At 46.2% G+C, this 25,293-nt stretch overlaps 1 protein-coding gene across 1 annotated transcript in view; it reads right to left on the reverse strand.

Moving 5' to 3' along the window:
* Positions 1-3,093: 3,093 nt before the first annotated feature.
* The window catches only part of ABLIM3 (actin binding LIM protein family member 3), a gene marked incomplete at its 5' end in the record, with an annotated part of 67,138 nt that continues 44,938 nt past the window's right edge, over positions 3,094-25,293 (reverse strand). The window contains 10 exons of the mRNA XM_083728202.1: positions 3,094-5,296; positions 7,026-7,092; positions 7,927-8,007; positions 9,966-10,034; positions 11,689-11,747; positions 12,637-12,666; positions 15,652-15,799; positions 17,773-17,837; positions 18,461-18,595; positions 23,925-23,975. Coding sequence (XP_083584328.1) covers positions 5,244-5,296; positions 7,026-7,092; positions 7,927-8,007; positions 9,966-10,034; positions 11,689-11,747; positions 12,637-12,666; positions 15,652-15,799; positions 17,773-17,837; positions 18,461-18,595; positions 23,925-23,975 — 758 coding nt within the window. The 3' untranslated portion in view covers positions 3,094-5,243. The remainder of the gene's footprint in view (positions 5,297-7,025; positions 7,093-7,926; positions 8,008-9,965; positions 10,035-11,688; positions 11,748-12,636; positions 12,667-15,651; positions 15,800-17,772; positions 17,838-18,460; positions 18,596-23,924; positions 23,976-25,293) is intronic.

Genomic DNA, 25,293 nt, shown 5'->3' on the forward strand with positions numbered 1-25,293 from the left:
TCAAGCCTGATGTTAATTACAGGTGTGAATGGCTGTTCTCAGTGGTCAAATTGTCAAGTTAAAAGTTATCAATTGCATTTTTCTTCCTTTGCAATAGTTTTATTCACCATCCTGTTTAAGTAATAATAGATATTACACACAAAAAGATGTATTACATGAAAAACTGGCTTTCTTAGAGTCTTGCTAGCCACTGGTTTTTGGATTCATTTTGCTAATGTTCCCAGCAGAATGAGGCTTTCTCAGGAGACTAATATTTTGATTCAAGGTGCTTGTACGCAAACCCTAGAACTAGCAAGGGAAGGTAGGGTCTTTGGCTGCATACACATTGCCATTTCCTCGTGTTTCCCCTGTGCTCATACCCCTTGGTTTTGAAACTGTGCACACAACATCAGCCACATTCCAGATCTCTGCTGCAGTTTCTGGGGAAATGCTGCTGTCTGAGGCATTTTCCAAACCGGCTTTGATCCAATTGAAAAACTTAAGACAAATTCATATTGCAATTAAGCTGGGATGTGTAGACATTTGAGACAGCCATCATGCAAAGATCACATTTGCACCTGTTGCTTTGCTCAATTTTGCCTCCAGCCCCACCCAGCACTGGCATGTGGCCCCTGGAAGGTTGCCCAGTAGGGAATGCGGCCCTTGAAATGAAAACTGTGTCCCATCTCTGGCTTATTCCATTCACCATGGCTTAATAAGCCCCCATTTAGTGCTAATTTATCTAGTAATCAATGACTAATATATATTGTCTTGCTTCTTAAGCAACCCTGTTCCGCTGATGGGGCTTGTTATCCTGCTTTGTTTTTGTCTGAGTGCAGGAGACTCTTTCCCTGTATTGATTCATATAAATCTTTCCGCTCTGAGTTGAAGCTAAAGGGAACAGAGCAAAAATGCTGCAGTAGAACCTCATCCCAATAGTAGAGCTGATGGTATGGGAGTGTGCATGAGTGCATTCAGGAGAGGTATTATTAGAGGGAAGCAGCTCTTATCTAAAACTAAGGTCCCCCCCCTTTATGTTTGTAACAAACAGCAGATTTTCCTGATGAGCTAGCATTTAGAAATGCTTTGTCCACACACTTTGCAGTATGCCATCATAGCTGCTACTTGATAATTTGCAAAAGGAACCATTCTCGTGATTTTTTAAAATAAAACATTGTGGAAATGTGCTGTGCTTCAGAGCCCATGTGGTTAATTCAAGTTCCAGTCCAGATCTCAACAAAGTAAATAACCATGTACCCAACAGTGTTTTGTGCACAAAGTACCTGGGCTATCCATATATTTAAGAGAAGAATTTAGACAGAGCAGCAGTGCAGTCCTATAGTTGGTTCAAAGTAGGTCTTGCAGAGTTGAGTGAGGCCTGTTCCCCTGTTAAGAGTTCTTAGAACTGCAACATCAACAATGCTTATATTTCCAGATTATAGTAAAAGTGTGCAGTGTGCAGCTTTGGAAATGTGTGTGAAAACAGTGTCTTGTCTCAGTATCCCAGGACGACATCACTTGATTTCTTAATTCTTCATTATTTGCTGCTGAACATTGTTACCCAAGTCCATGGAAAAGTGTTCGCAATGTTCAATTTATTTGTAACCCTCCATCTGTAGAGATCACAGGGCAGTATTCAAACAATGCAGCAGCCCAATCACATCTGGAGAGCCACAGGTTCCCCCATCCCTGCTGTACACCCTGTAAAATTCTCAATTGAACCAAATCAAATTAAACTTTTTCAAGCTGAGAATTTGAATCCACCAGCAAATGCACAAATCTAAATTTGCATAAAGTAAATTCACAGAGATGGGAAAATAATGGCAGTTTAAGCCTCTGCATCTAGCATTTTTCACCTATTTAAACAGGAATGAATCTGTTTCTTATTCCATAGGCATAGGAAGAATATTTACTGCACTGTTTATCATCCTTTCATCCACACAATAACAATACACATTATTATTGTTCCCCATCTGAGCTAAAAGGCCTCTCTTACCCCAAAACTGAATGGTTTATCTAGAATTTCAGTCCCACTCATCAAGATTCATTTTCCTTCAGTGGGCTATATCCTGGAAATTGTTTAGAAAATGAAAAGCATTCAAGAAGTACCAAGCACTGTTACAACTTGAAGTCCTTTGAGTGGAAGCTCTAAATATCTCTGTTGCTGTTGTTTTACATCACTGCAGAGGGCAATTTACAGTCATGGTTGGGAACCTCCAACCCATGGGCCTAATTAGGGCCACCAAGCTTCCACATTTGGCCTGTTAGACTAATCCACCTGCCTTGTATCTGACATCATCAGCTGTGGAGTGACTAAAGATGGGCCTTGCCTGAAAGGGGTTTTTGCAGGCACTACCAGTCATTTGATCAGTAGAGCCTGTGAAATCCCATGCTTTACTACTCCTCTCCTTACACCCTATACATCCCACTGATGCAATTACTGAGCCAACATTTGTGACTATCAGGTCATTGCATCCATTGTTACTTCCTCTCTTTTTATACCTGCTACTTCCTGATGAGAGATATTTGTTTGTCCTCCCCTTGCACTTTCTGCTAAGGGTTACCTAAGGTAGGCAGCACCAGACAGCTTGATAAATGATCCCTAAGCCCAATGGGGTAACGAACTACTAATCGCTTTCTCAGTTCACATTGGTTATCAGTGCAATTTCAATTTGCTATGTAATGGGTTTGCTCTTTCTTCGCTAAGCTGGAACAGGGAGATAAATAATGTGCAGCCAACAACTCCAGTCCTGTTCCCCCCACCTACGCAGAAAAAAACAAAATGATGTCTCTCTGTTACCTTGAAGCTAGCTGAAATTCTAGCATAGGAAAAGAAGGATCACTCAACATGGATGGACATGCAATGGTTGATTCTGCTCAGAGTTTCAAGCTTTGTGACCCTGACCTTGCCATTACATTCCCAAGACGGGGAATGCTAATCAGGAATAGAATAATAATAATAATAATAATAATAATAATAATAATAATAGTGTTGTGTTTTAATTATTTACTGTTTTTTATTCTGTATTTTAGTCTGCGAACCACCCTAAGATCTTATGGTGAATGGTGGTAAATAAATCTAATAAAATAACAGAAGAAGAAGACAGCACACAGTTCTTTTGTTCAAACAGTGTATTAGGTAAGAAATCTTTTCTTTTTTAAAAAAGAAAGCAGAACAAGCCTACAATTTTCCACAGAGATAAAGACATTCCATGTACAGTTCTTCATTCAGAAGGTGATCATACTGATTTGAACTGGGATCAGAGGCATTGCTAATGGCCAGTCCAGTCCAGTCCAATCCAAAGAAGTTGAAAATAGTATTCCAGAAAGTGCTGAGGCCTCTGCAAAGCTCACCCCCTTTCCTTTACAAGCCAGCACTTTCTACGCCCGCTTGAAATTCTGGAGTACGATTCATCAGTTATGTCCACTGCATCATTAGAACGGAAGGAAGTCTCAGATTCAGACGCAGTGCCCCCAATGATCACACACCTAGCTGGGTATAGTTTCATGTCTTCTTAACATTTTTAAAAATGTTTATTCAAAGGACATTGTCAAGAGAGAATTGTGTCTGTTTCCTTCAGGAATAAGAGAGGGGCACTGGCTGTTCCTAGTCAGGGGGTGGGGGAACAGTGCTGATTTGGGGATTTATAAGATTAAAATCCCCCCACGCCCCGCAGATAGTGCTTATTGGATTCATAGGCTGCTAGATGTCCCACTAATGGGCTGAGAGAATGAAGCTGGAAGAATGGAAAGGGAGAGCCATTAAAAAGAACCATTGCCACATTCTGTTAGGGCATAGCCAGGGCTGTGTCCATTATACAAACTTGTGCAAATGCAGAAGACGTGGGGTTTGGTTAAGTAGCGAGCGCAAAATTCAGCCCTCGGAGAACCCCAGCTTTCATATTTCAGAAAAGCAAGAGGCTGGTGGAATCTCTGAAGTCAGACTGGGGCTCAGAAAGCGCTCCAAGTCCAGCACTTCCAGTATGTCTCTCTAAGGGTCCTGGGGCAAGCAATATATGACTATAAGGAGGAGGAGGAGAATAAGTCAAGCAAATTAATATTTTTTGTATTCATGGAGGATAGTGCTACCACTAGCAACAGCTACTACCAACGCTCACAAAATGCAGCCTCCATGCACAGTGGCAGTGTGTCTGATTAGTAGAAACTGGGAGCAAACCGCAGGGGAGTGTTAACTTCCATGGGCCCCCGCTTTTTGCTGTGGGGAAACAGAATGGTGGCCTAGACAGACTTTGGCTGTTCTGGTGGGTTGTTGTTTTTTATATGCAAACATGTTTAATTTATATAATGCATGCAAATCACAGAATTTGATTCTTTTTTGTGGTGCAGAATTTTGATTTAAAGAAGTAGAAGAGGAAGAAGAAAGCAAGCAGCACAGTGCGCACATAGCTCTGGAGGTGGCTAAGGCAGAGGAATGGGAATCAAACGGCAAAGAAACGTAAGGCATTTGGCTGGCCACCATTGGAAACATGAGGCTCGACAGGGTGGAGAATCTGTGGCCTTGCAGATGTTGCTGGACTCCCAACTCCCATCAGACTTGGGCAGCATGGCCAGTGGTCAGGGATGATGGGAGTTGTAGTCTATGGCACCTGGAGGGCTGCAGTATTCCCATTCCTGGGACAAACCCTCAGCTTGATCCAGTAGGGCACTTCCGATGTCTGTATGCCAAGCGCTGGGCACAAGAGGACAAGAGAGGAAGTCGACTCATTGCAAGGCCTGTGCTCCAGGACCACCTCCTTCCTCGGCCTGGACTTGGGATCAAGAGATTTGTGTGTGTGTGTGTGTGTGTGTGTGTGTGATGCTATAATGCCCAAGACTGCCTGACATTCATGTAAGAAAAAGAGAGTTCGATATAAAAACAGGACCCCGCCTCCTCCCTGCCCCCTCGAAAAAGCTCCCCCCCCCGAAGAACAGCTACATTAAAAAAAGAGAGAAATGAATAAAGGAAAGAGCATAAAAGAGAGAGCATAAAAATATCTGTGAGTCTTCAGTTCACGCTACAGGCTTCCAAAGAGAGCAGCCAGGGCTCCCACTGTACAACAAAAAGAGTTATACAGAGTTTCAATATAGAGATCTTTCTATATATAGATATATATAATATAATTATATATATGTATATATTTATAGGTATGTATATACATATATATATATATTTATTTATAATGTACGGTGTTTGTTCGTTTGTTTAAAATAGCCGGGCCTGCTTCTTCAGCTCGTTCCTCTTCCACAAGGCCAGGCGATCGAATTCAGCGATGGTCATGCCAAACACCTGGTAAAACTCCTCTGGCGACAGGTGGCGCTGGAGGGAGAGCAGAGACAGGCATCATGTTGCACGGGGCTCATGGGCAAGGGAGACAGTGTGTGCATCCAAGCGGGAATTGCAGGAGCGGTGGTACGTAGTGCTGACGCAAGGCCTAATGCACACTCTTAGAATCATAGACTCAGAGAGGATCATCTAATCCAGTGTTTTTCAACCAGTGGGCCGTGGCACCCTGGGGTGCCTTGAATGGTGGTCAGGGGTCCCGTGGGCAACACTGGCCTCTATCCCTCTTTCCTTCCCTCCCTCCTCTGATGCCCTCTTGCGTCTCTGCCTCCCAAAGGCTTGCACAGCTGTTTGTTGCAGCAGCCCTGGCTAGAAGCTCTGTAGGTAAATGGTGCTTCTGGGGCTGGCGAGGGGGTGCTTCCTAGGCTCCTGTAGGGCAGTGTGAGGAGGCACCTCTCTTTGGGGCAGGGGGGCAGGGCAGAGACCAGGGGTGGCAGCTGTGGCTGCCCAGAGGACTCTCAAGGAGAGTGGAGGATAATAATAATAATAATAATAATAATAATAATAATAATAATAATAATAATAATAATAATAATAGGAGGCTGAGGGAACACTCCCCAAGGGGTGAAGGGCTGTCAGCTCTGCAGGCAAGGGGCACAACTGGGCTCCTGAACCCCACAGGGGTGCTGCAGAAAGAATGTAGTTGTTCAAGGGACCAGTGGACCCAAAAAGGTTGAAAACCTCTGATCTAACTGAAGTCCCTGCAATGCAAGAATATGTAGCTGACCCATATGGGCATCAAACCTGCAACCTTGGCCTTATTACCACCACACTCTAACCAAGTGAGCCATCCAATGGTCTTCTGTCCTCATTACCGAGACCTTCAGTTACTGGAGGCTGGCAGAGGAAACTTGGATGTGGCCCGAGGCACTGGTTTGGAATGCTTACAGCTGGCCATTGACCAAGCTGATAACTGGGGTCTAGTGCAGGGATGGGGATCTCTTCCCATGCTGGCAAGGGTGGGTGAGAGGTGGAGTCTCTAACGACAAGTCTACAGCCACAGACTCCTCATCGCTGATATAATGTGCACTGCCTGGATATCCCTATGGGGAAATATACCAGTTGCCAGAAGCCACAGAAGGGGAGCGGGCTTTTGTGCTCAGGCCCAGTTTGCCAAGGTTTCCCACAGGCATCTGGTTGGCTACAGTGAGAACAGGATTCTGGACTACCTGGGCCTTTGGCTTAATCCAGCAGGGTTGTCCCTGTGCTCTTATGATACCCCAGTGCATACCCGGTGGCATAGCTAGCTACTTGGGTGCCCGGGGCAGCATGTATGCCCTGCCCCTGGGGGCGGGGAAAGCCACCCGGGGGAGCTGGGCCAGGATACGCAACGTGGAGCTTCCAAGAAGTCCTTGCTGCCTCCCCCTCAGTTGTAGTGCAGCTGAGGAGGAAGCAGTGGGCAAATGCAAGCCCCATGTGCCATTTCGAGCAGTGCGGATCCTGAAGGTGCCCGAGCCACCATGTCACTCCAAGGGGAGACATGTGGCTCAGGTGCCCTGCAGGCCTCGCAGTAAGTGCTGCCCCCTGCCCTCTAGCTACACCTCTGTGCATACCACCTTGAGCTCCATGATGAAAGAAAGGCAGCATATGCATGTAATAAAATTAAAACATAGCACATTATGGTATCTCATGTATTGAGCAATGCTACAATTTGTATAGTAATAATAATAAGAATAATAATAGTAATAATAATGATGATATTTACAGCTATAAATCCCATTTCTCTGTATCTCCAATTGTGAGGTAGAGTAGGGATCCCTTGGTGTCACCGGCTGTTACAACAGGAAGGATATGGTAAAATGTGGAAAAATTATGCTCACCAGAGGTAAATGGCAATACACAACTGGCTCCCCATGTGGCCAAACGATCGCTGCTTACAAACGACTGCTTGATAAAGTTATTTTTAGACATCCTTAGAGTGCAATGGATCATTTACACTACTTGAGGATTCAACTTCATTTTTTGATTCAGCATTTTCCCTAATGAATAAGTAAAGCACCCTCAATGGATGCACATTTAACCTAAAAATGTCAAAGGGAGGTTGTTCCATAGGTTCCTATTGCAACTTATTCCTTTGATCAAGTACCCTTATAGTGAGCCAGGGTTGGGGTGAGTGGAAATGCTGCCTTGAGCTCTTAAGGAGCAGGCAGAGGCTTTATCTCTGTTCTTAGTGCTGTAGTACTTAGCACTAAGATCTAGAAATGAAAGACCTCTCTGCCTGTTCTTTAGGGATTCACACCAGAGAGAAGCCAAGGGAACTTTCCAGCTGCCGCCTCCATTACTGGAGTGGAACGGCTGGGAATGCTGATTGCACAGGCAAAAGCCTGTCTGCATGCCTGCCTGTCATGTGAGAGTGTATGTCTGTGTGTGACTGCATGTATGAGAAAGTGGATGAGTGGTGTGTGCCTGGTGCATGTATATTTGAGACAAGAGGCGGTGCGGGGGGAGGGAGAAGAGAAATAAAGGTGCCCACCATTGGAACATGGACCCCAGAAGGTTAGTCAATCTCCAGCCTGACCCTTATGCTGAAATAGGCTCCTCACCCCTGAACGAACTGACCGGATTAGTTCCAGGTCCTGGCAGGAGCATTGTGAGAGCCGGCTTACCTCCAGCCTAGTCCTGTCCACATCTTTGGGCAAGCGGTTTCTCCCCCTTGTGGTTACCAGAAGCAGCTCGTAAGGGTATATCTACAGGAGGAGGAGGGAGAAAAACAGACTGCTGGGCCACAGATTTCTAGTCCATCCACACAAAAAGAAGAAACGGGTAGAGACAGCCTGCCTGGAAGAAACTTGCGCCCACAAGTTGTTTTTGTTTTAAACCTACGACAAACCTTTATCTGAATGCAGGTTGCCATCCACTGAGCATGCCAGGAGTGACCCTAACTTGGCAATATACACCTGAATAGCAAAACCTCAACACAAGATGACACACACAGCACAAAGCAAAAACTCTGGCCTTTTAGGGAAGCAGGCTTGTTGCACAAGAACTCGCAATCAAGTGCTTGAATCCCACTTGAAGGACCCTGAGGACACCTTTGTCCAGGTAGAAGGAGCACTCGAGACCACTGCAGGCCAGGAGCACCCAGGGGGAAGAGGAGGCTTTCTTCTGGCCAGATGTTGATACAGATCCTGCAGATCAGCATTTCAGGTGGCAAAAGGACCTACGGTTCTAGAATTCTGCAGGATTCCTCGGAAAGTGTTACCTTGTATTCTGTAAGAGATGATAAGAGGGAGGGAGGGAGGGAGGGAGAGAGAGAGAGAAAGAGGTCAGTGTCTAATCCCTTTTTTCCTTTTCTTTGCAATCATAGAGTCTGTGCCATTGCAAACTCTCGTGATGTTTGCACTAAGAGGCATTTATTATGTCCTATGGGAATGTGAAGCTAGTCACTCAGTCTGCAGAGCTGCCTACACTCTGCACTTAGAACAAATGAAATGCAGTGCTGCACCACTTATCCAAGTTCTGCACCATGAACATATGAATTAAGTGATCTCTACATATGCAGTTTTTATTGTAATGAGATAGGGCAGCTTGCTTTGAATGCTCTTTCAAGGATTTCCCACTCCAAATCTTTTTTGTGTCTGTGGTTATCCAAGATAACACCCTTAAGGAGGCCCAAAACTGGTTGGACAAGTTCTGCCTGGCAAATCCCCTCCTGTGCGGAGAACAGCATTGATAACATTGGAATGGCTGGGCCTTGCTTGACTAAGGAAATAGCCAGGGAGTTTCTGGAAGGAGGGTTACCTTCAACCTCCCTCCTCAAAGCAATGGAATGTGCAAATTTAAATCATTTTGTGAAATACAAGTTTAGACTGAGAGAAGATCAGGCTGAGGTAGGGGAGCTTAGCTGGAGCTCTGGAAGCATCATGAGGGCACAAGCCTCCTATTACTTTTCAGAAATCTGATGAAGAAGTATATGTTGGGGTGCTAAGCCTCCAAATATGCTTAGTCTATATATGTGTGAAAATAAACCATATATCAGAACACACCGGACAGTCCGTAGTAACTTCTTTCTAAGGAAGCCACACCTTAAGGAAATGCTGGAACCTCTGAAACTTCACTGCTCAGAGAGCTGGGCTTGCAGATATTTCCTAAGTGTGCACAATATATTCTGTGTCTCCTAGTTTTGGGGAAGGCCATTAAACGATCTAGAGGCCTGAAGTCCTACCGTCTGGCTACTGGAAATACTGATCGGACTCCCTCTTACATCAGGGATTTCTCCAGGCAAGAAGATGGCACCCTTTCAAGCCTATCTTCACAGCTGTAAGATTTGGACAGGCTTGGGGCACAATCTAAGTCCAAATTCAGCAGTATTAAATCCCACTGATTACAGCAGGAAAGATTTAAGTGTTTACTTATAGGGTTGCCTTATTACTTAAGTCTGCCAAGCAACTTAAAACAACTTATGCACATTGGGGATTTTGTCTTCACTTTGAAATAAATAACAATAATCAATAACAATATCTATCTATCTACTCAGCGGTAATCTCCACTGAAACCCGTGGGACTTACTCCTAGATAAGTATGCATATTAGCAAGCATTAACTCTTGTATAACATCTCCGAGAACCTCTGGTACAGGATTTAGGAGAGCTGTTACAGGATTTAGGAATGCATACACTGGGCTCCACCAAAACTTCAAACAGAACGCACTCACCTCGCATCCCCCAGTTGACGGCATTTGTGCTGTCGTAGTGGAAGAGTTCAGCGCTGGGAGGCTGCAGAGGAAACAACAATACGGAGAAAAGAGTGGTCAGCATGTGGGCCAGGAGTGGGGAACCTGTGGCCCTCCAGATGTTGTTGGACTCCAACTCCCATCAGTCCCAGACAGCATGGCTGATGGTCAGGGATGATGGGAGTTGTAATCCAGCAACATCTAGAAGGCCACAGGTTCCCATGTTAGAGCTTCTGATAGTCAGTACAACATGAGGTTCCTAATCTCTAGGTCGTGGGTTCAAGCTCCACGTTGGGCAAAAGCTTCCTGCATTGCATCGTGGTCACTTCCAACTTCCAACACTTACAATTCTACGATTCTATGGCCCATCCTGATATGGCCAATCCCATTAAAACCCACTCTGCTCTTTTATAGTTACTTCCTTAGCTGCTTAATGGAGGAGTTTTTAAACTCTTTGCCAATACAGTCATACCTCATGTTATGTTTGCTTCAGGCTGCACATTTTCAGGTTGTGTCCCGCGGCGACCCGGAAGTAATGGAATGGGTTACTTCCAGGTTTCGCCGCTCGCGTATGCGCAGATGCTCAAAATGACATCACGCGCATGCGCAGAAGCAGCAAATCGCGACCAGCGCACACGCAGACGCGGGTTGCATTCTGCTCATGTTGCGAACGGGGCTCCAGAATGGATCCCGTTCACAACCAGAGGTACCACTGTATATGTGTGAGGCGGGACAGAGGAGAGATTAATCAGTGAATTATAGGGAACAACTGAGTGGTGTACCCTAAAGGTGAAGAGCACAGCCTCCTCCTCCATTTTTAAGGGAAACATCCTTATGCCAACAGTATCCCAACCCACTACTAATAAGACTCCTGTGGCAAGCATCTGAGAATCATTGTGCTATCATTTTGCCAGGGCGAAAGTACTTCTGTTTACTTTTTTACTAGACTTGCATGCCATTCTGCTTCCAGAGAGTTAAAGGCAGCGTACATGGGGTTATCCCACTTTGTCCTCACAAAAATCCTGTGAGGTAGGCAAGGGTGGGGGTAGTGCCAGATATAACAAATGGGACCAGCTAGTGGAAGTACAGTGGGACTTCCCCCCTCTCCTCCCCATACATTGGCTCTAAATGGGTCGGAGGAGCCCCCAGAACAGCACGGGGGTGGGGAGGGGAGCAGGAGAGGGGAGGTTGTTCCCTCCATCGGCACAAACATTTCAGCCTGCCAGATGGAACAATCTTCTTAGCGCTACATTGAATCCCTCCCCTGAGTTCCTAGCATTTGTGGAACCTGAGAGACTTGTGCAGGCACCGTTCTTTTCATTCTTTTGTGAGAAACTAGCCTTTCAGCGCTTGACTTTGCTACTCCCAATCCCCAGAAAAATTCCTGTGGATCACGCCTGCATTTTCAGGAGCCGCTGTGGCTTTCTCAACCCCTGAGCTCCCACTGAGAATCCAATCTCCTCATCCCTTCCTGGGGGAATCTCCGCAGCAGCTGCTTCTTAGCAACTGCCTCTGAGCCCCTGTGAGCCCTCTTGGCATGAGGGGAATGTGTGGGCTCCAAGAGGAAGGAAGCACTCCCCACTTTTGAACCCGGTACTGGAAAGTCTGAGCCCAGGATTGAAGAGGACTCCAGAGGTCCTTGGACTTCCTTTTCCCAAAGGGTCAACCAAAGGCTGAGAGTCAGCAGGCCCTCTTACCCTGTGCAGCCCATTCCTTCTGTAAGCAGGAAGAGAGGCAGATTTTGAAATGAGGGGATCTGAAACAGAGAACAGGTTTTGCAAAAGTCAGAAGACGCAGGCTTCCCCATTGCCTAGAAAAAGGAACAGTCTCTAGCGCACAGGCATGGAGGAAAATTAATTGTAGTAGGAAGAACAGGAAAGTTTTAATTCTTTACACACGAGTAACATGACTGCTATTGACATTATTATCTTGCCCTCCTCCAAGGGGCTCAGGGTGGTGTGCCTGGTTCTCTACCTCCCATTTTATCCTCGCAACAACCCTGTGAGGTAGATTAAGCTGAGATATGGCCGAAGGTCCCCCAGCGATGTTCCTGGCTGAGTAGGGATACACCTCCCCGAGCCTTGTCAACACCCTAACCACTCCGCTGTCCCTCAAGGAGTTGCATCTTGAGGAGTGGCAGAAGGCATTCCACTAAAGACATGTTTGAGGCAGTAACTTAGGGCTCTCTGTGAACGTAAAAAATGAGTATCTGTTATTCTTGCATTGAAAGGGGTTGGGCTTGATGGCGCTTTGGGTGCCTTTCAGCTCTACAACTCTGTGACAAATAAACTGAAAAGGTGGACAATACTCTCCCTTTAATGGCATTCTAAAATATGCCTGCTGGGCTTGGCTACCTCACCCTGTCCAACAGCAGGGCCAGTCCTATCTCTCAGTCCCTCCTCATTGAGATTACTGATCTACTTATGGTAAGCCTGACATTGACAGAGGAACACAACCCCAGGCTTACCCAGGGCCTACTTCACTTCACTAGCACAACAGAGAGTAGACCCTCACTTCTATCCCCCTCCCACCCGGATTCTATCGTCTTGCAAAGAAGAAACTACTTTGGTTCTAAAAAGTCCTCCTTGTCAGAAGTGGATGAAACAACACAAAGTGAGAGAGGCAGGAGGCAGAGCGAAACGTACCACTGTCAGCCAGGTAATGTGAACGGGGTGCTGTGGAGGAAGACAAAGCAACAAGTCAGGCATGCACACAGAGTATGTTTCACAGCAGTGCAAGCTTGAACACACCCCACAGGCTGAATCACACATTCAAAGCCCATATGCTTCTGTACACAGATAAAGACGGCTGTGAACAACGTGGCACATTGAGACAACTGCAGTGCGTGTGGCAAGGGAATATCGTTGCAATCGTGAAAATGACTGCTAGCTATCTTCAGGTATTGCTTGGTTCACATTATGTGGACAGTGTCATTCTATGGTTTCATCACTAGGTGGCACTGGACTTAGTTGTACTTGGCGGACTCAGGAATTTCCTGTTGCTGTTCTGCTTTGTTTAAGAGAGAAAATAAAGTTCTTGTCAAGCTTCATTACTGGTGTGTCTTCTAAGAGCCAAACTACATATTACATCAATCTGTAGTGTGCAGCTATGTCTGTGGGTTATTATTTTTTAAACCAGTTACAGGTGTGTGTGGCAATGAAGATCACCCTGCATGGCTAGGAGACTTAGGGAAAAAAAATCAATGTCAGCTTGACTGATGTAAATATATCCCCTCTCCTCCTCCTCCTGGGGAGTTCTTAAGATATCTCCAGAGCTTATTATGGGGTGCTTGGAGGGGAGGGGAAGTTCTACTGTGCTAGTGGGATATATTTTGCTAGTTCCTGCTAGCACATCACCTCATTTGAATCCAGCCCTTAAGGAAAAGTTCCCATTAAACCCAATGGAACATTTTAAATCTAAGCCTCCCAACTGCAGGGAGGTGGGATTTTCACCCCAATTGTAGCAGAAGATTTACAGTGGTACCTCGGGTTACAGACGCTTCAGGTTACAGACGCTTCAGGTTACAGACGCTTCAGGTTACAGACTCCGCTAACTCAGAAATAGTACCTCAGGTTAAGAACTTTGCTTCAGGATGAGAACAGAAATCGTGCCGCGGTGGCAGCAGGAAGCGCCATTAGCTAAAGTGGTGCTTCAGGTTAAGAACAGTTTCAGGTTAAGAACGGACCTCCAGAACAAATTAAGTTCTTAACCCTAGGTACCACTGTACCTTCCTCCATCCCAACACACTGTTATCTAGACAACAATTGGACCCCCTGTATCTGCAACCAAATAGAAGAAATTCAGAGATGTAGCTGCACACTATGCATTAAGTGTAACATGTAGCTTGGCTCCAAACCCTTAATGACAATGCTGACTTTTTCTCCATTTAGTCTTATACTAGGACACTTGACTGTGGAGAAGCAAGTGATGCAAGGGGGGAAGGAGACACGGGGGTGCTGTTTAATGCTTTCCCCTACAGCCATTTTGCTACACAAAATGCTCTCCCTCCCAGCAGAAAAACAGCTGAGGAGGGGCCAATTTTGAGCCAAAAATAGCCTCTCCTCCTCCCCAACTAAAATTTCTCTGCTTAAACTTAATTCCTTCTGAGGCTGTTTTTTTAAAAAAAGAGAAGCTGGAAAGGTAAACATGACTATGTGCCATATCTAGTTTGGACTTTTTAGTAACTAAAAGCAACAACCCAGAATGACTAGCTGCTGTGAGCTGTTGATGGCCCCATCTAGTGGCCAGCTGATGCAATTGCATGAGCACATTTTTGCCCCTCACCCACACTCCTTCGGCAGGAGGGACGGCGGGGAAGGAGAAAGGGAGGTGGGATAATGTGGAAGTTCATCAAAGATTAATGAAATATTCCTTCAGGCTCCGGCTGGTAGGGTGCCCCAGGGAAAGCGATAGCGTGAGAGCGTACGTGTCCGAGAAGGTGTGCAAGTTAACCCTGGGAATGCAGACATAGATAAAGGCTTATATATAGTTTGCCAAATAAACTCTGGCATCGTGGAATGCATGATTCCCGTGAACATGATTTTATTGTCGAAGATTTCTCTGTGAACTCGAGCACCAGGGGGCAGCACATTGACCATTATCCTTGATCCCTGAAATTTTAATCACCTCAGTTTGGTACAATATGCTTGACACACAACAAACAAATGGGGGAAATGACAAGTAATCTCTCCAAACACCAACTTACTGACGAGATGAATGAAGAGAAATTTTGATCTCCCTTCGCTCAGACATGGAGATGTGCTCTGTTTGCTATTAGAACCACAAAGATCACTAGCCAGGGCAGGTGCAGGGTAGGCGGAGCCAGTGTAAAATGGTGCAAAAGTGGGGTAAAAATGGTGACTCGAGGGGGTAGAGCAATTGCCTGCTGTACCCCAGGAGCCCAGACGTGGTTTGCATATTCAAGCACACATTTGTGTCTGAGTTATTACAGATCAGGGATTCTAAACTACTTAGCTGCTTGCAATTGCTAAAATAATTGGGAATCAGAAATCCTACTGCAAAGCACCCAGTGATCTACTAGCAGATCCTGATCAATCTTATGCACACTTCTGTCTTAGGCCGACTGACTCTCTCAAATGCATCTGGCTCTTTCTCTTCTCTGCTCTGTCAAAAGCCAGGGGAATAGTTGGATCAGGAAGGAATGGTTGTGTTGAGAATGCAGTGCGAGACCCAGAAACAGGACTGTGAGCTAAAGGCTAGTGCTGTGTGTGTGATGAGGTAGCATTGAAACACCCAGGTTCATTCTCAGTATGTGAACCTGACCGGCCATTATTAATGCCTCCATTTTCACTGCCGTTCTAACCTCCCTCAGTCTCATGGTCCCCAACTATGAATGTTGCATCAAGAAAACAATATCAAGCTGCAACCAGTATATTCATAGCAAAACCAGCCAATTTAATTCACTAGTAGAGCTCAGTCGGCTGTTTCTAAATCCACAGACTCAGCATCTGATCTGAATTTCCCCTGCACTGAGATCGTTCTGCCATGTCTGTGATACCTGCCCACCCCCAGCAAGAATCTCCCTCACACAATAGCAATGCACGGCCTGTGAAAAGACAAGCCTTCTGCACCTCTCCCTTCCTTGAAGCCAACCATCTGCTGGCAGGCAGGGGGTAGGTGAAATTTTCCTGATTGCTTACAGCCATTTAAGGAGCTTTCGTAGCCGGCCGTGTGAAGAGCTTCTCTACTTCCTGCCGAGCTGCGAGGAGGAGTCCAGGGGTCAGCGTAGGAATTGGATCGGGCCTTCATTTCTTCCTTAAGTATCAATCTGCCAATGCCAGTCTGGAGCTATCACCGCAAAACATTAAGAAGATGGATATTATAGGAGAGGGAGGGAAGGAGGCAAAGACCACATCAGACCCCACCACCCCATGATCTACCATGAACAGCCCTGTGGGAAGGATCCTGGGGTGTGTCAACACTTTAATATTGCTTATTGTGTTTTGAAAATATGTAACAGAATATTACTTGTAAGCCACCTTGATAAGATTTATAGCCTGAAAGGGGAGATATAAACAATTTCAAACACACACACACATTATTTTCCCTTGTATGATTAAGTAGCACTGAGATTAGCCACATGCGTTTAAAGAAGATAGGAAAATGTTTGTTGAATATATGGGTGAAAATTGTGTACATTTGAAGGCACTGGCAGAATTAAGATACAGTGTAGACAAGTTTTGGTGGTTGTGATAATGGAATACTGAATGGTTTAGCTTATGTAAAATATGCAGGGATTTGTGGTATGTAAACTGAACCACAGAAAGAGAAACAAAAAAAATTCCTTCCAGTAGCACCTTAAAGACCAACTAAGTTAGTTCTTGGTATGAGCTTTCGTGTGCATGCACACTTCTTCAGATACACTGAAACAGAAGTTTCCAGACCCTTCTATATAGTGAGAAGGTGGGGAGGGGTAAGGTCTGGCCTGTTTGTTTATTGCAGGCTCTGGTGCCAGTGTCCGTGTTCTCTTTCTCAAGCTCTGGGAGGAAGACCTTTCATTGCCTACAGACAGCCACCCAATCTTAAACAACTCCTAACCCACAATAATACTGCAACCAGACCTAACACGGACACTGGCACCAGAGCCTGCAATAAACCCAGATGCCAACTTTGCTGCCACATACACCCGGACAACACCATTACTGGCCCCAACAACATCACACATACCATCTAGGGACTATTTAATTGCTCATTGTCTAACATTGTGTATGCCATCAAATGCCAACAGTGTCCTTCAGCTCTCTATATTGGACAAACAGGCCAGACCTTACGCCAAAGAATACACGGACATAAATCAGACATCAGGAATCACAAGACAGAGAAACCAGTAGGAGAACACTTCAATCTCCCAGGACATTCTATACAAGATCTCAAAGTAGCTGTTTTACTACAAAGGAATTTCAGAAATAGACTGGAAAGAGAAGCTGCTGAATTGCAACTTATCACCAAACTTAAAACCATGGAGAGTCCTGGTCTGAACAAAGACCTTGGATTCTTATCTCATTATACATGACAAAGCCATTTTTCACCTTCTCACCCCTTGCTTTTTCCTGTAAGACCTATTGCAGTCGTTAAGAGTCGTCAACAGGCTCATCACAGCCATCTGCCAATCACCCATTCCCACCACCCTTCTGAGTAATACCCCTCCCCACCTTCTCACTATATAGAAGGGTCTGGAAACTTCTGTTTCAGTGTATCTGAAGAAGTGTGCATGCACACGAAAGCTCATACCAAGAACTAACTTAGTTGGTCTTTAAGGTGCTACTGGAAGGATTTTTTTTTGTTTTGACTATGGCAGACCAACACGGCTACCTATCTGTCACAGAAAGAGAAGTCATTGATTTAAGGTTGTTTAAATGAATATTTTAAAATGTAAAATAGAAAAACTTAATGAAAAATTATACAGAAAAAGAGAGATTAGCATAATAAAATGACCTAAAAGAGTAAAAATCCAATAAAACATAATGAAAAGGTGCAGAGGCATTATCACTGTTGACATGAACTCAGAGATTTCAACTGTTTCCCCAGTGAAGCTATCAGCACTGGACAGAATGGAGCAGCATCTGAAGATATAGTCAAAGTCCTCAGCAGCCGACCTCCTCTTATGAGGCCGTGAGCACAGCAGCAGAGGCGGGCACAGTGAGAAACCCTGAAGGCGCTGCTACCAACCCAAGGAGGAAGAGAGCCTGTGGAAGCTGGGCCGCAGCAGCGTTCCTAAGTTCTGCATAAAATGGGCAAAGGCTGTGAAGATGAGCACTCACCTTATGCATCCCTCGATCAAACGCATCTTCTTCTCCTCCTGATGAGAACCTCCGAACTCGTGGTGCTACAAAGAAGTGACGGCAGGGCAGTCAGTTCAAAGAAATCACTTGCATGGCATCAGGTTAAGACAGCAGACATGAATCTGGGGACTTTGCTAGGGTTGGGGCCAATGTTGGACGTGCATTTCTGTAACCCAAAGGGGCCTGTGCTCCTTCTGGCATGGAGCTTGGGACAGACAGGAGCATATTCTTTTCAGGCATTATAGCTGGGAAGGGCCAGAGCTTCCGGTTCATGGAAGGTGAGCAGCCACAAAGGCAGACAGGGCTTCTGTAACTTTAAGAGCTTTGCAGAAGAGGGAATTTCAGCTGGTGTAGCTTTCTGCCCACCTTGATATTCTAGACTGAGGATGGGGAACCTCTAGATGTTGCTGGACTCAGCCCAAGGCAGCATGGTCTTGGGATGATGGGAGTTGCAGGCCAGCAATATCTGCAGGGCTACTGTTCCCCATCCCTGTTGCAGACCATGCTTAAAAGGTACAAGAGCCCAGTCCTTCTCTGCAGTTGGATATTTTGGCACTTTCCTCTCCATTTCAGCATGGCCACTGCATGTAGGATTACACACACACACACACACACACACACACACATATTCCTGGAGCTTTTGGTGACCTGGTGTGGAGAATGTTACCTTTAGGTGAGCCTTGAAAGGTCCAGTATTCTGTTTCAGAGTGGTAATATGGATCTGGAGAGTAGGCTGGGCTATATTTGGAGCTCTGGGCAATATCCTCACTGGTTTTGCTTTTTGTGGCTGCAGATAGGGTATCTGCAAAAGCGACAGAGAGCACGTGTGAAAGACTGGAAGGAAAGGGGGAGCTCTTCAGAAGGGTCTGGCAGCAATGACATGCGAGGGCAGCAGAGGCATATGCATAGTTCCAGGACAGCTTCTAGGTAAAGGTAAAGGTACCCCTGCCCGTACGGGCCAGTCTTGACAGACTCTGGGGTTGTGCGCCCATCTCACTTAAGAGGCCAGGGGCCAGCGCTGTCCGGAGACACTTCCGGGTCACGTGGCCAGCGTGACAAAGCTGCATCTGGCGAGCCAGAGCTGCACACGGAAACGCCGTTTACCTTCCCGCTGGTAAGCGGTCCCTATTTATCTACTTGCACCCGGAGGTGCTTTCGAACTGCTAGGTTGGCAGGCGCTGGGACCGAGCAGCGGGAGCGCACCCCGCCGCAGGGATTCGAACCGCCGACCTTTCAATCGGCAAGTCCTAGGCGCTGAGGCTTTAACCCACAGCGCCACCTGCGTCCCATTGGACAGCTTCTACCTTATATAAAAACATGGGCCCCTCCCTCCATTGCTTTTGCACTTAAAAAATGCTTCAAGCAAGATCAGAACAAACCCAGGTTTAAATGAACGGTCCTGCTGCTATCATGCCTAATTCAAACTTTTCTTCCAAATCTCCAGATAGCAAACTTTTGGCTACTTCTCTATAGAGCTTAGGCAAATGCAGAGCAACAGAGCAATGCAATTCTGCTATTTTCCACTTGCCAGTATTTTATTTATTTATATGTTTATATACCACACTTTTTCTTCCAAGGAGCTCAAGTTGGTGTATCTGGCTCTCCTTCTCCCACTTACATTTCATCCTCACAACAACCCTGTGAGGCAGGTAGAAGAATAAGAAGAAGAGTTTGGATTTGATATCCCACTTTATCACTACCCAAAGGAGTCTCAAAGCGGCTAACATTCTCCTTTCCTTTCCTTCCTCACAACTAACACTCGGTGAGGTGAGTGGGGCTGAAAGACTTCAAGAAGTGTGACCAGCCCAAGGTCACCCAGCAGCTGCATGTGGAGGAGCGGAGACGCGAACCCAGTTCCCCAGATCACGAGTCTACTGCTCTTAACCACTACACCACACTGGATAAGGTAGCACTTATCCTCGGTCAACAAACATGTGGCACCCGGTAATTGCACCCCATCCCTATTGCATCAGTCAGGAGACTCCTGTGTCTGTTTAAAGCCAGGCCTGGAATTGCCTCCACGGCAGAAGTTTCCAAGCTGGAGCACAACGCAGCTCCATGTTGGTTACTGGCACAGTTCACTCTCTAGATTCCGGAAGGGCTGTGTGGCTCAGAGGGGCAGGGGGGCATGCTTTGCATGCAGAAGTTCCCAGGTTCCATCCCGGGTATCTCCAGGTAGAGCTTGGAGAGACTACTCTGAAACCACGGAGAACTGCTTTACTGGCCAGTACTGTAGACAACAGTGAGCTAGCAGGATCAATGAACCGACTGCTGCTTACATTCTCATCCTTTATGTGAGCTTTCCCCAACCTGGTGCCTTGCAGATGCTGTTGGACTACAACTCCCATCATCCCCGACTACTGACCATGCTAGTTGGGGGCTGATGGGGGCTGAAGGGGAGGGGACACCAGGTTGGAGAAGGTTGTGTTTGTCAAGAAGGGAAGCAGAAAGCAAGTGGCACAAGCTTCATAGATAAGTGCAGCACTGGGGCGGGAGGTAGCTGGATGAGGGCAGGGAAAGGAAGAGCAATGGGAGGAAGGGGAAAGAGGTCAGGCAAGCGGAGGAGGGTGGGAGCCACCCCCCTGAACTAGCAAGCACCCTGACACTGCAATGATCACACCAAAAGTGAGACACTGGGCATGGCCCAAATTGGCTCAGTCTTAGGACCAAACAAGACAAGGTGCCAGTCGCATGAAACTCTATGGACGGCTTTCAAAAATGTAAAAAGCAAATGCAGAGGCTGATCTAGTTTGGGACCTTGGAAGACATGAGAGTCCTGATCTGAATTAGTTCCCTCATGTCTGCCCTTTGCATTGGACAGAAAGCTCCTGTTTATTCCCATGGAAGCTTTTCTGTAAATGAAAATATCAAGTGGAGATCTCTGATCAGGACCATCGATGATGGAAAGACTAAAGTCCCCTAACCCCCACAAAAATCCTAATCCACATCAACCCTCTGCCTCCCTGCCCACTACTACTACTACTACTACTACTATTTCACATGACTCAAAGCAATTTACAGTCATTAACTTTATCACTGTATTTTATTTATTTAACAAAATTTATATGCCATCTGATTTAGTAAAACCTCCGTTTACAAGAAAAAGAAAAAGCCATCCACACAACTGCTAATGGCATGAACGGCTTCCCAAGGAGCTCAGCCACCAGAAAAGAGCCACAGGAAGGAACAGTGAAAGAGAATTAGTGTGTGATTTGCTTTGGGTTGACGGGTTGTTATCATACAGAATAGCTGCCTTATGCAGCCTGTACTTAGCAGCTCATCCTCATACAAGCCTCAGATCCTCCCTATATCCACGTTTCCAGTCTCCAAAAACTTGTATCTATGGGCCAAAACAGATGAAAATGACTTGTGCCACCCTGCTCTCCCAGCTGCAATTAACCCTGGGAGACAAGCTCCTTCTTGCACCAACAGAAGTTTATACTAATATCAGCTTTCTTTAAAAATGAAACACAGACATCTCCCCAACCCCCCACATATGATTTAATCCAGAATTAATCCAGAATAGCAATCCATCCTAATAAAGACCAGATCCCATAGGTTGGTTGGCCACTGCAACAGCAAGGTGGTGAATTAGGTTACCCTTTGGCCTGATCTAGTTGGGTTTTTCTTATGTTCTTATCACACACACTCACTTTTTTATTTCTGGTTTGTTTGTTTTTTGTACCTATTTATCTACTTGCACTTTTGACATGCTTTCGAACTGCTAGGTTGGCAGGAGCAGGGACCGAGCAACTGGAGCTCACCCCATGACGGGGATTTGAACTGCCGAACTTCTGATCAGCAAGCCCTAGGCTCAGTGGTTTAACCCACAGCGCCACTCGTGTCCCTTTTATTTCTGTTTTAATTAACACGGAGCAATTCTCATTCTTGGTTTGATACTCTCAAGAATAAATAAAGTGTGTTAAGGAGATAACTGGTTTTGAGTGATTTCGCTTTGAAAATATGCCCTTAAATGTACATTAGAACAAGCAAAACTTCAGACAGTGCATACAAGAGGATTTTTATAGAGCACTTAGGGATAAGTAATCTGCATTACGTGATCATGCATTAAGTCCACAAATGTATTTATATATATATATATATATATGTTCAGAGAAAGCTATTTTATGTCCTAATAGAAGGGCAGATTTTCCCCCCTTAAGCTTTAAAATATCCAAGGCTTGCTGGAGGAAGTCAGAGGGCTTCTCAGGAGCAAGGCATGGTGAGGTTGTTGGTACCAAGAAGAGAGGCAAAGGGAGGTACTTACAATGCAGTGGGGAGCAGGCAGCCAGCAGGGCAGGGTGTTAGGCAGACAGCGGAAGGGGGAAAGGGGGAAGGAAAGAGAGGAGACACTCGGTTACCACATTCAAGGGGAAAGCCACAAGACCCTTCTAAAGCAAGAAAAGCAGATCGGTGAGTGCAGAGCAAGCCCCTCATCCTCTTCACTGATGGGACCTGCCCAGCAGAGGGCGCTCCTCCATCTTCCATGGCTCCCAAGAGCTTTGACTCAGAAGAAGTCTGGAGAGACATTGTTTCTGTAGTTTCCCAGGCCCTGTGGGTGCAGAACATCTAGCCTCCAGTCCCACACCTCCAAGTGATATTCCTGCTAGGATGCTTCATGGCTGTCTTATGTGCGAGGCTAGACATTTCCTCTCTAGCCTTCCTCACCTTGTACAGTCTCCTTATCTAGTGACAGTATGGCCCCCACCCTGGGGACAGGCACCAGACCTTGGCTTTATCTTCTGCTCTCCTCATTCACTCATTTCCCCCCTATTTAAGTTCATTGCAAAGCCATATTGCTTCTCTATGACTTTGCAAGAAGACAGCTCTTCTTCCTTTCTGCTCTCTTAGCAAAAAAATAAATTAAAAAAAATCTACATTATGCCCTGATCTTCTCTCAGTTTGACCTTTGGGCTTTGATTGTCTCATGTCAGTCCCCTCCAGGAGCATCTGGTATGGTGGTGTGGAGCTGTCCAGCGAACACAAGCATCACTCTTGCTTTCCATGGTGGGGCAGGTCAGCGGCAAGGCTGGGGTCAGCATGGAGTGCAGCCAGCTCCTGCGGGTGTGCCTAGATGGCTCCAACCTCATCCCTGCCCTGATGCATCCTGGGAAGCAGCAGTGATGCTTGTGTCAAGGAGGCAACTCCATCATATTGCCCCACCATGCTAGCCTCTCCTGGTCTCCAGCAGTTAGCTGCCAATAGCATTTACTTCTCTCACCATGACACTCTCCTTCTTAAATCCCTACATTGGCTTCCTGTGCATTCCTGGACCCCACACAAGCTCATCATCCTTGCATTCAAAGCCTTCTGTGACCTTGACCCCTTCTTCACTTATATCCTTATACCTTCTTGCCTGTGACTTTCAGAAGTCCAGTTAAACCACTTCCCAAATGCCTCTTTTCCCTCAAAAAACTCCACCCATTCTCCTTTGACCATGATACCACCTCTCTTCCTTCCACCAGTTCCCTCCTCAAAGGCCACCTTTTCTTATGAAGCCTCTCGTACAACTCCGTGCCCAGCTATTACTAGGTCAAAACGCATCATATTGCCACAACCACACTTTCCTCTCCCTTTCACCCCTGCCTTCCATTTTCATCCTTGCCCTTGATGTCTCCCTTGTGTGGCACTTTAGATTGACAGCCCCTTGTGGGAGGGACCTGAAAAATTCCATGTGCATGATTGGTGTAAATATACTAATATGCATGATGGGTGTAATAACTGAACTGGCCCTATAGCCCTGTTGCTCCCTTTCACCTGCAAGAGAGTAAGGATTGTCAGCTAAATAGCCCATTTCTACTTTGAGTTCCTTATGGCTGAGGAGACCCAGGCAGATTTTGACCTTGACCTGTTTATATTCCTAGGACAACGTCTGAAGGTCCCTGACCTAGAACGTGCCCCAATGTAAGTTCTGTTGCAGTTTCCTTTTCAGAAGTCAGAGCTACTCAGACTTGCATTCTTTCCCCCACTGTGTCCAGGTCTGGCACTTGGTAAACGTCAACTTGGTATATAACTTTTGCAAAGCTCACAGAGTCACTCCACACTCAATGTGCAGCACTGTCGCGAAAGCAGAACTGGACTTTGTTATTATGTGTATCCAAATATGTGTCAAAGCCATGCCCAAACTGTACCGTGTCTTTTATAGATGGGGGGTTTCCGGTAGATGTTACTCTCTGCAGCAGCTGGAGGCAAAAAGAAAGATAATAAAGGAAAGAAAGAGACAGAAAAGGAGAGTAGGAGCCAGTGCGCAAATGTTTCAGAATCACAAGAGCCGCCACAATTTGTGGGTAAGGTCCCCACCCACAATCCAACTGCCTGCTTACTCCATTCAGTGTTTTTCTCCTCACAGCCTTATTTTAAGCAGCTGCAAAGCTGAGATAGGTTGGGAGCTGGTTTGATGGGGGAAGAAGGAATCCGTCCTACTTGGGGTGATGTGTGCTACAGACAGCCATACAACAGAGAATGCGTCCATGAGGTCATGCTGGGAGCATGCTCACCATTAAAAGCATGCAGGGTCAGGCAGACATTTCTCCTTCTGGCACAGTTGATGGCTTCATTCAGGGGAAGGGAAGTCCTAATTTGGGTGGTGCTCTCGGCCATGTCTTTCTCATCTGCCAGTGGCACCGGATGATCTGCGAGTCGGTTCCTTAGAGACAGGGCTGTAACCCTCATCCCATCGTTGCCCAAGAGCAAAACATGTCTGCCAGGGTCTCTTAAAATGAGAGAGCGAGAGAAGCAAAGCAAGCTGGGAACAGGAACTACCCTACCAGCACAAAGGCTTACTGATGGGCTGGGCAAAGGGCCATCCATAAAAGACGTCAGCCAAATCTACTGGGGCGCTCGTCGTCAGAACACCGTTTTCGGCGGTGGTAATGACAGAAAGGAAATGTGACAGGGAAAATTCCAGAACTTTCAGGCTGTTCTAGGTGAAATGGACCCTTTTCCTTCCAATAGCCAAGGCAGTTAAGGCCTTAAGCTGTGTGACTCCAGGTCTACCTCATCCTTCTTCTCTCGCACTGTGAGATCAAGGGCCCCTCATGAAAATCTGATAGTGTCTCCTCCCACTCTGCTAACATGGGCACTGCCAGGATCAGCTGCCAAGTAAAATTTGGATTTCAACACACAGCTAATTGAGGGGAGGAAAAAAATAAAACAAGCCACCAGGCATGGATTCTGTCACTTGTTTTCATCTTGCCCCTAACAGATTCGTCCTAAGGCCCCTGAGTTTCTTTTCTTGGCTTGTTTGAACGACTTCAGATCAAAATCTTGGAAATGGCTTCAGGTAGGAGGGTGTGTGCTTGTCAAAAAGGCACCCTGGTTTGACTTGCCCTAGTTCAATCTAGGCCGAGGGCTTCCACTGCTGCCAGGTGTTTGGACAGGTGTCGGCCTCACGTGCTTGGAGTGAACTAATGATTCTAGATTCCCTTTGCGAGCAAAGCTGATGACAGGCTGCGCTGTCGGGCAGGTGGGGAGGGCACACGTGTAACTACTTGCGTACTG

Source organism: Podarcis gaigeae, assembly GCF_964106915.1.
Source record: "Podarcis gaigeae genome assembly, chromosome: 2".
NCBI classification, from domain to species: domain Eukaryota; kingdom Metazoa; phylum Chordata; class Lepidosauria; order Squamata; family Lacertidae; genus Podarcis; species Podarcis gaigeae.